The sequence below is a fragment of the Eretmochelys imbricata genome, chromosome 9 (assembly GCF_965152235.1).
Source record: "Eretmochelys imbricata isolate rEreImb1 chromosome 9, rEreImb1.hap1, whole genome shotgun sequence".
NCBI lineage: Eukaryota > Metazoa > Chordata > Testudines > Cheloniidae > Eretmochelys > Eretmochelys imbricata.
In genome coordinates this window covers 5,792,316-5,806,573 of record NC_135580.1, presented here as the reverse complement: position 1 = coordinate 5,806,573, position 14,258 = coordinate 5,792,316, and the positions used below count along the sequence as shown (strand labels likewise).

The 14,258-nt window shown below is 52.1% G+C and overlaps 1 protein-coding gene across 1 annotated transcript in view; it reads left to right on the top strand.

Moving 5' to 3' along the window:
• The window catches only part of RUBCN (rubicon autophagy regulator), a 95,638-nt gene extending 88,189 nt beyond the window's left edge, over positions 1-7,449 (top strand). The window contains exons 20-22 of the mRNA XM_077826464.1: positions 5,037-5,150; positions 6,482-6,567; positions 7,393-7,449. Coding sequence (XP_077682590.1) covers positions 5,037-5,150; positions 6,482-6,526 — 159 coding nt within the window. The 3' untranslated portion in view covers positions 6,527-6,567; positions 7,393-7,449. The remainder of the gene's footprint in view (positions 1-5,036; positions 5,151-6,481; positions 6,568-7,392) is intronic.
• Positions 7,450-14,258: the final 6,809 nt, after the last annotated feature.

Here is a 14,258-nt window from a genome sequence, read left to right as displayed (position 1 = left end):
ACTACGAGTGTCTGGAATATCACTCGCCTTGCACTGGAATATTAGAATAAAGGCCTTCACCACAGGGGCCCTAAAACACCATCAATCTTTCTGTCTGCTTCCATAGATGTTACTCCCTCTACATGTATCCCACAGCCATCCCCTTCAGGGAATTCTGCACCAGTGCAGGGGCCGATTCTGATCTCCCCAGGGTAAATCCGGAGTAACTCCACTGCAATTTGTGATGTTACACCCGGGACATGCGATCCGACCTAGGCTCACGAGGGTAGAACATCAGAGCCGAGATCCATCCGTGTGGCTATGAAAGCCGAATTCCCCCTCCGTTTCCTTTCTGTTTCTGTGCCGAAGGGATTGTTTAAACAGGAGCTCGCTCGTCTGCGGCATGCTCTGAGGGAGCCCGTCACAGCGAGGAGGAAGGAAGAGCTGTCATTGTGGTTATTTTTGTTAATTAAAACCAGCGGGGCTGAGTCTCTGCTCGGGCGCACAGCTTTGGCACCAGCACAGGTCCACCGACCTTAATGGAGTCACTCCTGATTAACACTGGTATAACAGTGAGAGGCAAAGCCGGCCCAGTTTCTTGAATTCATCATGATAATAACACATAGCAACTTTTGTACTTTACAAAGAAGGTCAGTATCACGACCCCCATTTTACAGATGGAGAAACTGAGGCACAGGGAGGGGTCGGGGGAGTAAGAGGTCAAAGGGCTCCTTCTGTTGGCTGACGTGACACCCTAGATGTAGCCCCAGTTTATGTATTTATTTGTTTCCCAGTCTGTGTATCTTGGTGAACCAGGCAGCAGACCTTGGGGAGAGCAGCCTTTGATTAAAAACTGCCTGTGATATCAGTTTCTAGGTCCTTCTAGGAATGCAAAACGGAGCTGGGATTCCCACAGGGGCCAGCCGTGTCCTCCCCTCTTTACACAGAAGCCAGCCCTGTGTTTCTCTGCAGCCAGCACAATGGGTTTTCCCCCCCAGAACAGCCTCTGAAGTGAATTGAGTCCCTGTCACCAGGGTCTAAATTACTGAGGACTGGTCCTGGCTGAGAACACAGGTGCTGATCATAAAAATGCAGCATTGAAAATAAGTCCTCCGAGTACGGTGTCACTCAGCGGCCACCCGCGCTGCTACGACCAGCCAGAGGTGTAAGTCTCCTGGGCCGCACTTTGCCTTTCTTTGCTGGCTGCCTGTTGCGGGTGCCTAGCGCTGGCTCAGTGGTGTGAGGTGTCTGAGGGGGAGAAAGTATCAGGCAGGCAAGTTTGGGGACGTAAAGAGGTGACACAGTAACAAAGCGGACACAACACTGACGACATAGCGGTGGGTGGCTGTGTGAGCTCCAGAAACGTTCTGGGCGCTCCTGAGGGGGGACCTGCCCAGCTACCACCAGCAAGCGGGAAGGCTGGGGCTGGTGCCCCCCGAATCCCAGAGTGTGAGGAAGTTGGGCACCTGAGATAACATGGAACCCACCCCAGAGGCGGTGAGGTCGTTGGGCCATGCGGGAAAAGCAGCAGGCCGATTGTTGGCCATCTGGGGAACTTCCCAAGGCTGGGAGGTTTGCAGCCTGTTAGTCACTCAGCAGAGCTGCGTTCTACTGGACGATGACAATAAAAGGGAGCGCGCGGGCTGCCGGGCTCGCTGCAGAGGTGATTTCAGTCATTACTGGGAGAGCGAGAGTCTTGCGCCGTTGACTGTTCACATCTATTTACAGCGGCGGGGATCACAGGAACAGACCCAGAAGCTCCAGCGCCCTCCCCAACAGACCCTGCTACCCCAGCGCCAAGTGAGACCCCAGCTCTACCGGCCACCATGACAGCAGCTTCGGCCACTGGAGCAGCGACTGTCTCTAGCCAGCATGGTCCAAGCACAGCCGCCGAAGCCACCAGCCCTGCAGCAGAGGCCAGCCCAGCAGCCCGGGCTGCCCTCACACCATCTGAAACCACCTTAGCGGGCAGCACGGCGACAGACGAGAGACTCACGGCAGCCCCACTCAGTTCTGTGACAGCTGAAATCCCCAGTGCAGCCGCAGAGACACGTGTCCATTTTACCCTCCCACCGGCTGGAACCCCTGCTGGTGCGGCCACCACCCCAGCCGCAGAAACCACCACAATGGTCACCCTCGCGATGGGGAACACAACCGGACCAAGAACGGATCCCACTCCCGCAGCAATGACAAGCACAGCCTATCCCTTCTCTACAGCAGCTGCATCTAGGTCTACGGCAGCAGGGACAAACACAACCGCACAGGATACCCCCCCACCGGTAGTGGAATCCACACCAAATGCAACCCCAGCTTTACCGACCACCAGCTCGGCAGCAGAGATGGCCAGAGCCAGTGCTGCCATCAGCCAGCCCGGTGGAACCGCAAAGACAGCGACCCTGACCACAGCGACCGAGGCTGTCCCCACGCCAGCTGACATGACACCCATGGCAACTCTGACCAGCGCAGGAGAAACCTCCCCAGCAGATCTTACAACCACCACACACCGTGAGACAACTGCAGGAGGAGAGACACTCACAACAGCCTCTGTGGTCGCCATGCCAGACACAACCACAACTCAAGGGGCTATCCCCACAGCGACAGAAACCAGCCCTTCACTGGGGGTGAGTACCAGGGCTGCTGAGATCACCGCACCAACGTCTGTCACCGCGTCCACGACGGAAACAGCATCAAGCGTGGGCTCCAGCACAGAAACCGCTCCGGCAGCCAACAGCCCCACTGGCGTGCCGCGTACTGCAACGAGCGAGAGCACAGCCCCAGGTCCTCACACCGCGGCAGCAGAAAGGGGAACTCCAACAAGCACCGTGACAGAGACGCTCACCACCGACAGAACAGCCAATGCCGCAACGGCCGGCAGCGCCACGGCAAGAAGAGAGGTTCCCCGAACAGTCCGTGCTACCGCCGTCCCAGCTGGAAGCACGACGGTTAAATTCCCAGCTACAGCTAGCCCCACTGCGGCCGCACCGAGCAGCAAGGTGCCCCCGGGTACCACTCCCGCCACTCAGAACTTCAGTGCAGCTCCAAGTAAGGGGTACAGCTTCTGGAAGTAAGGGAGGTGCTGTGCCGAGATGCATGGCCAGCCGTCTGGGAGAGGGAGGCAAGGATGGAGCAAGAGGCAGTGTCGGGACTGGGCCGGGAGGGAACCAGGTTTGAAGGAATGGGTATTTGAATATCAGGATGGCAGGGTTTCAATGTCATTGGAACGTGGCACGGCTGGGTCTACGCAGGAAAGAACCAATTGCGTCAGCCCCACAGAAGGTAATAATGCAATCCTGCTCCGGGGGAGATTAGGCGTTACAAATGGGCCACACCAACGGCCGCCTTCGGCCCGAGGTTGGGCCCTGAGTGCGGCTTGCGCAGCCTCTGGAACGCAGCACTCAGCGTTTATACCAGCTTCCCCGTGACCACGGGCGTCAGGGGTGGCTGGGATTTCCTGAGCTGGCATAGCAGGATGGGTTTGTGCTTTCCCCTTGGTGCCGAGCGGATGGAATATGGGTTTATCTGTAGCCAGCACCAACGGGAGTCTGTTTTTCAGGCAGCTGCACAAGCCGTTCCGAGCCCTGGCCCCCAGCTCACAGCTGGGCGCGGCACTCATCCCGCCAGGCAATAGCAGCACACACGACAACTCCACCCCAGTCCCCCACCACCCCCGCTCCTGCTGCTCGCACAACAAAGGGCCTTCGGTATGGAATGAGTGTAAATATTCCCCTGTATTCCTGCAGGACGAACTTCATCCTTGGGCAGAAGGGCCGTGACCTGGCCTAGGTGCCGCTTAGGGCTTTTCAATAGATCTTAGTGAGCTTTATGAGGTTCAGGAGCCCTGTGCCGGACCTCTGCAGAGGACTGAATTTCACCCTCCTCGCCTAGTCCCGTGGAGCTGAGCTAGCTTGGTGCGGCTGGCACGGGAAGAGGTACAGAAGGTATCTGGAGTGTTTGCCTGGGTGCACGATTTCCAAAAAGCCGGCGTGCTGCAAAAAAGCAAACCAAGCATTGGACAGGTAACCACTGCAGGGCCTTGTTAGCCACCAATAACAAGGGGGCACATTCATGTGCTAGGTGAGGGCTTGGGAGAACCCAAACAAGGACATGTTGTGCTGTGGATAAATGCTTCCACGCCAGGAATGTCAGAACATGTGAAATGGGAACCCAGTGGCATGGGGGATGATGTCGGAGAGGCAAGGGAGGAATCTGGGAATTCATTTGTGTTCTGAAAAATCATCATCCTACAAGTTCTAATAAATAAAGACTCCCCTAGAGTATATAGCCAGATGGATGTGTGTACCCCATCTGGGCTTGGGTTCTCTGTACAGAGTTTTGTCAATTTCTCTGACCTTTATTATTTGATTAGTAATATGGTTTGAGAGATGGAAGGTGTGTGTAACACTCCTCCACCACCGGTCATCAGCAGGGTTTGAACTCTGAACTGTCCACTTGAGGTAAAGGAATAACTCCATTAGCTGGCAGGAGTAGTAGGTTGTTATCCTCTAGATGAACCAGCCACTGTGTGGGGCGAGGAGGGGCACACCACTAACTTTACAAGTGTGCTACATTTCAGCTATAGTTTATTACATTCCAGCACAGATTATAACCCTGAAAAACACATTGTCTATATGTGGGTTTGTCTACACATGAAAATGAATACAGAATAAACTAGGGTATAAATTAAAGCAGATTAACTATGCCTGCTTCATTCCCTGTGTGGACGCTCTCATTCCAGAATCAGAGTGTCTTATTCCCAAGTAGCTGAATCCACTTGCAAAGAAGGCATTATTATTCTGGAATAAGAGCACCCACCCATAGATTTAAGCAGGAATAACTGCATGTAGACAAGCTCTGTTGTGGAGAGGGGAAACTCAGAGGTGGAGGTATCAGAAGCTGAGGAAGAAGTGGCAGGTTTATGCTGGTTCTTTCCTCAGAGACAGGACTTACAGAAGAAGGAAAATGCTTGGCTTTTCAGAGCTGGGCTCCCCTCCATTGCATCCAGCGCAGTATCTGCATGTCTCTGCAGACAGCACTGATGGCAGCTTTCTTTTAAACAGCCACGGAATCCGCCGCTAGGCCTAACTCCACGGCCCTGCCCTGGGTCCCAGGTGTCACGACGGAAGAGCAGAAAACAGCACTGCCCACCTGCCACCCTCCAGCTGCCAACGCAAGTAAGGGCTGTAACTGCTGGGGGCAAGTCCTCATCCCTGCTTGAGTGGCCGGGCTGCGCGCTGGCAACCGAGAGAAAGGGATCCTCTTGCCAGGCCACACCATGGCAACTGCGGCATCCTCGGAGCCTCTGCTCTTGAATGGCTAGTGGATCTGGGCAGCCGCAGGCCCACCAGCCCTGCCCCCTGCTGATTCCTCTCCCCTCAGCTATGGGAGGTCTGGCAGCGAGTGCTGCACCCCTGACAAGCCCGACATTCCACAGGTGCCTTTGTAGTTTGTAGTTTTTACTCCCCCTCCCCCAGATCAGCTGTGCCATAAATTGAGAGACCTTGTCTCTTGCTTTCTATGCACAAGGAGGTCTGTTCTCCAGCCGGGGTCTCCGGGGATTCCTGGCCAAGGACCATGGGCCAGGCCTCGAGCTGAATGTCCAGCTTGCTGTTCCGGCCTGTCTTTGGGAGCCGGAAGGGCGTTCCGGTACAATGGCTTATGAGGGGTTGGTCCAGGAGTCCCCGGAGTCCTCACCCGCTGCCTGGACGCGATAGACAGTGACACACAGAGCCTGTGAATCGAGGGCAGAGCTGGCCCAAAGCAATATTCCCTCTAATTTTTGACAGGCCGTGTGCGCAAAAAATTTCTTCTGTACACATTTTTGTGCTTCTGGGAAAATTTTTGAGCACACGGTGTTTCGCCGTGTGCGTGGGGTTTAGGGTCTGTGTGTCCATGCACACACACAGCTTAGAGGGAACAGTGGCCCAAAGGGTTGGTTTAGGGATTAGAAAGGAGAGGAAGGGTGATCTTGTGATAAGGCATCGGGCTGGCTTCAATTCCCGGCTGTGCTGCAGACTCCCTGTGTTCCCTTGGGCGAGGTACGCAGGGTCTGCAGGGTCTGCAGTTAGACACCCGCAGCCAGCCCGGGCCAGCTGACTCGGGCTAAGTGGTTGTTAATTGCGGTGGAGACATTCGGACTCCAGCTGGAGCCCAGGCTCTAGGACCCCATGAGGTGGGAAGGTCCCAGAGCTCAGGCTGCAGCCCAAGCCTGTCTACACTGCAGTTAAACAGCCCCTTAGCCTGAGCCCCAGGAGCCCGAGTCAGCTGGCACGGGCCAGCTGTGGGTGTCTAATTGCAGTGTAGACAGACCCTGAGTCTCTCTGTGCCTCAGTTCCCCATCTGTACAATGCTCTCGTCTATTTAGATTTGGGGCAGGCTCCTTCTCATTCAATAAGTATGTACAGCACCTAGCACTATGGGGCTCTGATCTTGGTGGGGGAGTCTATATGCTACTGGGATGGAAATTCTTGGTAACCGAATAATAATTTGCTCTCTCCATTCCTAGCTGGTGCTCACATCTTCCTATCGGTGGGACTCACCACTCACCTGAACCTCAGGGAGCCCCAGGTTAGGCGTCTGGTTTTGTCCAAGGTGAGATTTGTGAAACCTGACATCTCTAACACAGAATGTCAACGCAGCGTATGAAGTAGGCCGCCAAGGGGTTTGCCTTTAAAAGCAAAGGTTGAAGAGTTGGGGCTGAATGGCCGCTAGCACTGTAAAAAGATGCAGTCCATGGTCCAGAGGAGGATTAAGGTTTCCTGGGATCCTGGGCCAGAGCAAGTGGGGAACCCCTCCCCACCCCTTCTGCCTGCGGCCCCGCCCACAGCCCCACCCCTTTCCGCCCCTTCCCCAGGGCTCACCCTTGTTCCACCCAGGGTCCCCCCCACGCTGCCTCCCCCACTGCAGCCCCGCAACCCCTTTTGCTCCTTTCTCCTCCCCCACACCCCATTGCAGCCCCACAACTGGAGAAGCTCTGTCCCTGCGCCATGGCCCTGGGGCGCAGTGGGGAGTGAGAGCTCCTCCAGTCCTGGGGCCACAGCAGGGCTCCGGGTGCTGAGGCTTCCTCCCCTGCCCCCCCAGCTTCTGTAGGGGACCAGGGTCAGGGCGCTCGGGCTTCTCCAGCCCCGCCTGCCCAGTGCTTCTGCCACAGAGTGGGGTTGGGTGCAGGGGCTTTCCCTGCTGCCCCATGGCTTCTGCTGGGGAAAGGGTTGGGGCATGCTGGGTGTGGGCGGGGGGACGGGGGGGCTTCCCGCTTCCCACGGCTTCTGCCAGGGACAGGGTCAGAGGCTGCTGGGGGGGATTTTCCTGCCTCTCCTGCCCAGTGCTGCTGCCGCAGAGCGGGGTTGGGACATGGGGGCACTGTTTTAGCACTATCCTCATGCTATGTGGGTTTCATCCCCGTGCTTTTCCCCGCAGCTTGAGCAAGAGCTAAAAATGAAGTTCACATGCACCGAGTTCAATGTCCTCTGGAAAGGAGTCCAAGAAAAGTGAGCAGTGACTCTGCTGGCCCCCAAGGAACCGCCGGCTTCGTGTCTGGGTACCACAGTGAGCGGGACAAGGCCCATGACACGAAAGGGGACCACGACAGGCCACGCGGCTGCGGCTACCTGTGCTCCTCAACTCCGGAGTGGAAACCGGAAGATACAGGTTTAACCCCAGGAGAAGAAATCTCTCTTCTGCATGCTGAGACCTCAGGCTTTCTTATGCCATAACCCTCCTGGACTCTGGTTCTCAAAGGCCAAAGCCCTTGGGAGATTCCATAGTCAGTAAGAATTCAAAAAAGAGGTGAATGCCCTTTAAAGGTCCCAGTGAAGATGAAAAATATCAAGTCTGGAGATTTCCCCTTTCCGTCCTCTCTTCCTGTATGAAAGGAGCCAATGATTTGAATTGCAAGCTCTTGGGGCTGTCTCTGACTATATATATGTACATCCTAGCACCATATCTCAGTCGCAGCCACTAGGCCTTGCTGTCATATAATCAATAATATTGGGATCTTGTGGGCGAACAGCGAGTGGAGGCTCTGACTGCCGCTGCATTGTTGGCTGTCCAGGTGCAGGCGAATCCTGCGAGCCCAGGGTAAAAGGAATTGTTTTTTCCAAGTTATGTTTATGTTTTGGGTCGTATTGACCCTGGACCCAGAGAAATGGAACGGGTCACCCATCAGGGACCAGAGAGGCTAACCTCCCTCCCAGGACGTGTCCCCAGCCCTGCTGCCTGCACTTTCGTTCTCTGGAATAAATTCTTGGCTGTAAGATCTGGGCAGTTGTTTCCGTGGTTCCCACCAGCCCCCGGCGTGGATCGGGATGTTTCTCTGTCTGTTTCCAGAATGAGTCGTTATCTGGCAGGTGGTGGGCTGATGGGCCTGGAGATGAAAGTCTTCTGTCTACCACTCAGCTGGAGCGAGGACTGCATCGGTGAGAGCTTTCCCACACTGTCCTGCCAAAGTGCCTCCCTCAACCATCCTCTGGAACAGAGAGAAAGGTCTTTGCAACCCAAGGCAATGTGCAGTGAATGCTAAGCACCGCATAGGGCTTAAGGGCAACTTAAAATATAAGTAGGCCTAGTGCGAACCCCCCAGAGAGGAATGAATTTCACCCCCCCTAGTCATTAGCTCTCTGCCTCCTTCCTGGGCCCAGCCCTTCCAAACAACAGTAGCAGGGAAATGAATAAAAGAAAAATCTCTTCCTTGTTCCTCTTTGGCAGTGAACATTCAGCCATCCTGGCACACCCGGGGAGTGTCACTCCAGCAATGCGCTCTGTGTTAGCAGCAGGAGCTCCGCAGGGCAGAGGATGGCCTCACCCTTTATTCACCCCCCTGCTCAATCATTATTCCTCCTTTTTGACCCCTGTTTTGCATTTTTCATAGTAGTTTGCTCCTCCTGACAGCTGCAGCCCATCCGCTTAGCAACACAAGCCACTGTGAGCACACCGCTTAGGGACTCTCTGCACTGGCTCCCCACTGAATGCACAGTCCATTTTACATCTTTGTCCTGATAGTTAAAACCCACCCTGGTACTGACCCTGGCTACCTGGGAGTATGAAGGAAGCAGTGATGGAAACCCAGTTCTGCAGGGTCCTTTGCTGGATTTTTCCAGTCCCAGCTAAGCAGTTTGTCCCCTCCCCGAGGCAAATGAAGCTAGTAATTCATTAACTGGTCAATCAGCCAGATAAAATCACACTGAAACAATGATTAGTTCGAGCAATTTTTTAAACCCTCCTCTTGTTTTAACAACTCCAAAAAAACAGAATTTTGGGAATTTCAAGACCAAATCAAATAATAATTTTTTGTTTTATTTAATCCCTGGCCTAGCACTGGATTCAGACTGGAAATAAGGTGTAACGTTTTTAACCGCGAGAGTAATTAACCACTGGAACAATTTACCCAGGGTCGCAGTGGATTCTCCATCACTGGCAATTTTAAAATCACAGTTGGATGTTTCTCTAAAATATCTGCTCCTGGAATAATCTGGGGGCCATTCTCTGGCATGTGTTACGCAGGAGGTCAGACTAGCTGATCACAATGGTCCCATCTGCCTTGGAATCTAGGAATTCTCAGTTACACTCTGGCCTCTGTGAGCTGCTTGGGCAGAATAACGGGGCCTCAAAGAGGACAGAAATGGACCCTGAAGATACACTGGCGGGTATAGAACTGAAGACTAGTTTCATGATTTCAGAGAACCCCAAACCAGGGCATAACAAAATGACCATTATCACATGATTTGGGTGGGCAAATCTCTTTACCAGTTAATAATTGTATTTGTTATATTCTTCTTTGCCCTCACCCGTGAAAAAGCTTGGACTTACTTTATTGTATAATCTGATAATGGTTCTCTACTTCGGCTTAGTTACTGTTCTTTTCTTTGTTATCTTTATTAGCTGTTTTAAAATAATTTTAAAAGACCACTCTGGGCACAACTGGGTGCGATCTGGGACGGCCCCCCTGCCATTCCCCCTTCAGTTCTGCCCCCCTTCCCCATCCTGTGCCCAGCACAGGAATGGAGAAACTGAGGACTTGGGGTCCTATTCAGTGAAGTGTGCGTGTTCTCCTCGGCTAATATGCTGAACTTCCAATGCTGATCTGAGGAATTCACCCTCTTATATTTGTGGAGAGAGGGGAGCCCCTAAAAGAAGCTATAATGACTTGCAAACTGATTGGGCTGGAATAAAACCTTACCCAAGCATTGACCAGATCCCAGTAGCATGAATCTTATCTGAAGTTAAACAAATCTCAGTTAAATTGTAGGTTCTTCCCACCCCTACGAGTGGCCTGAAATGCTGAACGTGGCACTGCTGGATGCTGCTGCAATACATGATCAGCCATAAGGAGGCGGTGAGGGGTCACATATAGCTCAGTACGTGGACCATGGAGCGGGCAGGATGCATCATATGTTCTGGGCACCAGTCGCACACTGGCAGCCCTACCCATGTGTGTGTCCAGCGCCTGGTTTCCCCCCTTTGTTGGTTTGCCTTTCCCTGTCTGTGTGCAATGGGTGTGCAAGGACCCAGGAATCATAAGGATGTTTGGCCCTTCGCGGACGTATGGGGACTGACCCTATTTTTCGTCCCGTGTGGGATTGTGCTGCTGGTGTGTCCCAGTAGGAGCACGTTCAATACGGTGGCGGTAAACTAACAGCAGCTACACCCATATCTGCGACATCTCTGCCCATCCTGCACAGGGACCCCACTGGCCTTTTTCCTTTTCCAGGAATCCAGGAGGTGTGGGCTGGGTGACTCCCCATTGTCACGAGCCCGAGACTGGTGTTGGAGCGCAGCTTCCCAGCGGGAGACAGGACAACATGCCTGCAGCTCTCGCCATTGTCACCTGCCAGAGAGGTTCTCGCACATTGCATTTTGCACACCACTTCGGAAACCATTCCCTTGTGGACCCCTTCTGGCCCCAGTCCCGCACCGGCCGTGCAGAGTTCTGTCTGCTCTCATGGTCCTGCCGGCCACGAGAGAGGTCTCTGCAGACCAGCAGTGGTCCTTTCTTAGGCCATAGTCTGAGCATCACTGATACACCTCATCAGAGACAGTGGTGATGGGAACCAGGTGGGTGGCTGGACGGATAACAGGGCTGATGCAAGTTGGGTTTCTCTTCCAACCTCCAAGCCCAGGGAGCAAAGCTGCTGGTTCTGATTCTCTCCCACATCATGCTGCATATATAAAACACAGAAGACCCCCTTATGTAAACTGAGGCAGAGCCTGTGTTCCCAGCCAGGAGCCCGGCTAGTGCCCTCTCAGAGACTAGACTGCTCACCTGTGTTGTTTGCACTCTCTTTACCTCCCCCCTACCTTTAAAGGTAAACAGCTCCGATATGTGGGCTGGCCCTAAGCAGTACGTTTTCCAGGGCCTTGCGCTAAGTAACACATAGAATCATTGAAGTGTAGGACTGGAAGGGACCTCGAGCGGTCGTCTAGTCCAGTCCCCTGCACTCAACGCAGGACTGTGTATTATCTAGACCATCTCTGACAGGTGTTTGTCTAACCTGCTCTTAAAAATCCCCAATGATGGAGATTCCACAACCTCCCTAGGCAATTTATTCCAGTGCTTAACCACCCTGACAGTTAGGTAGTTTTCCCTAATGTCCAACCTAAACCTCCCTTGCTGCAATTTAAGCCCATTGGTTCTTGTCCTGTCCTCAGAGGTTAATGAGAACAATTTTTCTCCCTCCTTCTTGTAACAACCTTTTATGTACGTAAAAGCTGTTCTCATGTCCCCTCTCAGTCCTCTCTTCTCCAGACTGAACAAACCAAATTTTTTTCAATCTTCCCTCAGAGGTCATGTTTTCTAGACCTTTAATCATTTTTGTTGCTCTTCTCTGGACTTTCTCCACTTCGTCCACATCTTTCCTGAAATGTGGCATCCAGAACTGGACACAATACTCCAGCTGAGGCCTAATCAGCGGGGAGGAGAGCAGAAGAATCACTTCTTGTGTCTTCCTTGCAACACTCCTGCTAATACATCCCAGAATGAGGTTTGCTTTTTTTGCAACAACGTTACACTGTTGACTCATATTTACCTTGTGATCAACTATGACCCCCAGACCCCTTTCCGCAGTACTCCTTCCTAGGCAGTCATTTCCCATTTTATGTGTGTGCAACTGATTGTTCCTTCCTAAGGGGTGTAGTTTGCATTTTTCCTTATTGAATTTCATCCATTCATTCATGTGGGGCTCTATCCAGGTTACACCCCATTTACACCTTCATCTCCCACTTCTCTGTGCTCACAGCACCCTCCCTGGATGCAGGGAACCTCAGGCTGTGGAGCGACTGGAGGTTGTGATTGAGTGTCTGTGTTCTCCTCCTTTGGGTGTTGGCCAGCCCAAGAAGAGGATTGCCAATTTGTCTAGAATTATATGCAGTGGAGTAGAAATAAACAAAAAGTTTATTTGTAGGGCTGTTGATTAATCGCAGTTAACTCATGCGATTAACTCAAAAAAATTAATCGTGATTAATTGCAGTTTTAATCGCACTGTTAAACAATAGAATACCATTTGAAATGTATTAAATATTTGGAATGTTTTTCTACATTTTCATATATATTGTATTCTGTGTTGTAATTGAAATCAAAGTGTATAGTATTTTTGATTACAAATATTTGCACTGTAAAAATGATAAACAAAAGAAATAGTATTTTTCAATTCACCTCATACAAGTACTGTAGTGCAATCTCTTTATCATGAAAGTGCAGCTTACAAATGTAGATTTTTTTTGTTACATAACAAAAACAAAACAATGTAAAACTTCAGAGCCTACAAGTCCACTCAGTCCTACTTCTTGTTCAGCCAATCGCTAGTTTTCTTTTCAGTTTCAAGTTGTTTCAGTGCTTTCCCATAAATTTGAATGGTCGCCCATTGTCTTTCCCTGGCTGGACAATAGATGGGTGCTTGACATTGGTTTTGTGTAAACAGCTGGCTTGGAAGCACACACACACAACCAATAAACAGATCTCCTAATGCCCATCAAGTTGAGATCATTACAAGCTTTCATAACAGACTTTATTTGATATCTATTTGTACATAACAACGGTGTATGCAACCAGTTGATTCAATTGCTTATTTTTTTGCTTTCAGACCTGCTGTCCTCTTCTGGAGGTGTCTGATTGTTACAAGAGGGCTCCTTTGAGCTCTCCTCATTCTTGGCAGTGCGGAGCTGGGCAGTGGAGGATCTGGCCACTGGCGTAGGGAACCAGTAGGTTCTCTTAGCATTAGACGTTCTTGTTAAACCCTGGATTTGTGCTGGAAATGGCCCACCTTGATTATCATACACATTGTAAGGAGAGTGATAACTTTAGATAAGCTAAACAGGAGAGTGGGGTGGGGGGAGAGAAAACCTTTTGTAGTGGTAAACACCCATTTTTTCATGGTTTGTGTGTATAAAAAGATCTTCTGTACTTTCCACAGTATGCATCCGATGAAATGAGCTGTAGCTCACGAAAGCTTATGCTCAAATAAATTGGTTAGTCTCTAAGGTGCCACAAGTCCTCCTTTTCTCTTAGCATCCAGTGATTTCTGGAGTTCTCTGCTGTTGAGTCTCTAAGCTATCAGAAAGGTTGCAAACAGGGTCAACAGGGTCCTGGTGTGGGGTTTATACTAGGGCTACGTGACTTAATCCTGAAGCTCTGCCTACGCCTTGGAACACCTCCAGGAAATTAGTCCTCCCACACAATGTCCCACTGGACTGATTTCGATGGCTGCTGACTCCATAACTTTGGACCCCAGGTCATGGAACAGATCCAAGGCCGGTATAATCAAGCCAACCTGCGTCACAAAGGAAGGGAAAGATTCCAAGGGCTTGCTCTGGTGCTGGACTCAGAAGGTGACTACTCCCACGGTTTGAACTGGAGCCAATGTGTACCAGCGGCCACTCAGCGTGGCTCCTGGGCACTCAGGGATGCTGAGCAGAGAGAAGAGATGGCTCAGTTTTCCAGTGATCCTTGTGCCCCTTGGCAGGGACCCTCCAAAGGCGGTGGTAAGGGTCCTGCTGTGCTCAGCATACTGGGACGTGGAGTGCCTCCATAGCAGCCACGGGATAGGAGCTACTCACCAGTCAGTAAAATGGGTGCATTCCCCACAGCTGCAGCACCGCGTTCCCCTGGCAACAGTGGCCCTGCTCTGAACCTGCCTCTTCACATGGCCCTATCACCATAGCGTCCGAGTAACCTTCCCTAGTGTCACGAACCGGGGCGTGGATGGTCAGGCCTAGTGGTCCGAGCAGTGGGGATCAGAGGCCAAGAAGAGAGCCTGGGTCAGAGAGAAGGAATCGGAGCTGGAACCAGGCAC